The following is a 2558-nucleotide window of genomic DNA, read 5'->3' as shown; positions in this document are numbered from 1 at the left end:
ATATTTTATAATGAAATAAATTCACTGCGGAACTTTAAGAAATGGAAAAGTCAATACCTGCTGTCATGCAGTCATGCTGTACAAAACGAAATGTCAAAACTGACAGTAAAAGTTTTCTAAGTCTAAGGATTACTACTTTTCAGTATTTCTTCAGTCAAATATGATGAAGTATAGTGCTGTTTTTACTTCAATAAAATTTTGGGTATTGTACCCACTTCTATGATACTTAGTTCTACAGGAAGTTATTGCTGCCAGAAGCATGAGTTTAACATGAACTGGGGGATATCTTTATGCATAACTTACTAGTGACGGATCACTTTCTTTTGAATAAATTTAATCACTAAAATAAGTTCAATAAAAGGAGATTTGTTCTCAGAATTGTTTAGTTCAAACAACTACATTTTCTGCAGAGGTTTTTTACAGTTAAAAAAGGAAGTAAGCATGACATTGGTCAAGTTAAGCTTTTATAGAGCTTTAACTGCATTTTCTTTGACTTTGCATTCAAAGTAGAAAACAAGCATGGCTTTAGTGACATAAGTGTTACTGATTATACAGCTTTACAGTCTTTTATAACAGACATTAAATATCAGACAGACTTTAAGGCTCTCACCTCACATTGTCCTAAAGTGCTGGCAACTAGAAGTGAGTCAGCTCAGATGAAAAATGGAAAAAATACAATTCAGCCATGACTTTAATAGGAAAATATGTTACTTATGAAAAAAATATATTATTATTTATTATTATTAAGTAGGGAAAAAAAATCACATAAATCTCTGTATTATGTGAGCACCCCAGCACCCCTCTCGGTACTCTAAGATCTTGCAGTTGGAGTAAATTAACACCCTTACCTATAAGCACTACTTGGTCACAGGAATTTTTTGTGTGTCCAGTAGTTTGACTTAGCGTAACTAAAGTTAGCTGTTCTGCAGCTAACTTTAGCCTTTAGCTGCAGAACATGGAGGTTCCACTCCTGACCGGCTTGCTCTAACTTAGCTGACCTGAAAATGTAAGGAAGACGTTAATGAAAATCTTTTATTTCAACTCGTTTTCACAAATGTTTGAATCTATTTTTTATGAACAACAGGTTACTATAGTGTATGTGTATCTTTTTTAATTAACTTTGTTACTTAAGAAGTTAAGATCAACTAAGATAAAGTGTGTTTGTTTTCAGCAAAGTACATTGTGAAAGTCGATGGAAAGCTGGGACTCTTCCGTGGCCTCACACCTCGTATTGTATCCAGCACCATTTCCACTGTGTTCAGGGGAAAAATTAAACAGGTAAGAAAAAGACAAATTATTATAATGTGTTCCATAGGATGTTGATTAGTATGTATGTACTCGGAATTATTACTACAGTTCTCATACATCATGGAATGGCTAAACTGTTTCCATGACACATCATTGTAGAAGCTAAGATGGACCTCAATCATCTGTTTATTTGAACTTCAATTTTTCCTTTCGGCTTTGCTGGCTTTTTTTTTATTTACTTGTGTTCACTTAAGTCCTTTTTACCAGTAGGCTCATTATTTGCTTGTCCTATTGATAATAAAAGATCATGTAGCAATGTTTTCCATTTTCAGAACTTTTAATTCAGACTGACCCTTTATTTTTTAAACCAGATGGAGTTTCTGTCTGAAAAAGACGAGCCGCAGAATTCCCTCAGGAAAGTGGTCAGAGGGGTAAGAGGTCAATGAGAAGAATTAGAAATAATATACATTAATAAGCGATTTCAGGTCAATTGTAACCAAAGTTTTTGTTTTACTTGATTTACTGATGTCTGCTTGCAACAAATTCCTGGAAGTTCCCATCTTTTTTGCTCTTTGTGAAACAGTTTAAAAAGTCTTGTGTTGTTTAATGCTAATCTATGTAGATTAGCATTGGATCAGTCTGAAATGTTTTGCTTGTTTTAATATTTTCTGAAATCAAATTAAAATCACTCTGGCTTGTTTGTTTACATTTTTTTTTCAGACATCACATGAGATGATCTTTCAGTGCTTTTCAAGATTAGCTACGCATCCCTTTCATGGTTTGTACACAATAAGACTTTTTACCACTACATAGGGATTATCTTTGTTCTTCCACCTTATCATATAATCACCAGTTTAAGGGTCCTTTAGGCTCCTCTATTCATCCATTTTATATCGTGTTTTTCTTTTTTTTTCTGTCAGTTGTGGCCTTCATGCTAAAGTTGCCTTTATCTGACTGGTGAAGATGAAAATATAAAACCAGAGCAGTAATCTTCACAATTAATAAGCAATTATTTTGATTTTGAAAATTAGGTTTAAACAATTAGTATTAAGGTTTTAATGAAAATGTCCAATTTAAGCTGTTTTATAGCAACATAAATGAAGTTAAATATTGTATTTATAGGGGATGAAATGAAACACTCATCTGGCCTATAGACCACCAATACGATGGAGTATTAGGGCCAGACCAGAGATTTTTTTTTTTATTATTATTTTGAAAATAAAGTAAAAATGTATATATAGTCATAACATTACGAGAATGAAGTCATCATACCACAACCCATTTCAGAAAGTAAGCTTCGAGCTCCAACC

General features: G+C 32.9%; 1 protein-coding gene across 2 annotated transcripts in view; it reads left to right on the top strand.

Moving 5' to 3' along the window:
* mtch1 (mitochondrial carrier 1) overlaps nt 1-2558 on the top strand; it is a 17419-nt gene that overhangs the window by 6136 nt on the left and 8725 nt on the right. For both annotated transcript variants that reach the window (XM_015400132.1, XM_015400130.1), the window contains exons 3-5: nt 1172-1278; nt 1620-1679; nt 1969-2026. In XM_015400132.1, coding sequence (XP_015255618.1) covers nt 1172-1278; nt 1620-1679; nt 1969-2026 — 225 coding nt within the window. The remainder of the gene's footprint in view (nt 1-1171; nt 1279-1619; nt 1680-1968; nt 2027-2558) is intronic.

This window comes from Cyprinodon variegatus, unplaced genomic scaffold (assembly GCF_000732505.1).
Source record: "Cyprinodon variegatus isolate N-32 unplaced genomic scaffold, C_variegatus-1.0 Scaffold1075, whole genome shotgun sequence".
Taxonomy (NCBI): Eukaryota; Metazoa; Chordata; class Actinopteri; order Cyprinodontiformes; family Cyprinodontidae; genus Cyprinodon; species Cyprinodon variegatus.
The sequence above is the reverse complement of the archived record's forward strand: the minus strand, read 5'-3'. Positions and strand labels throughout refer to the sequence as shown.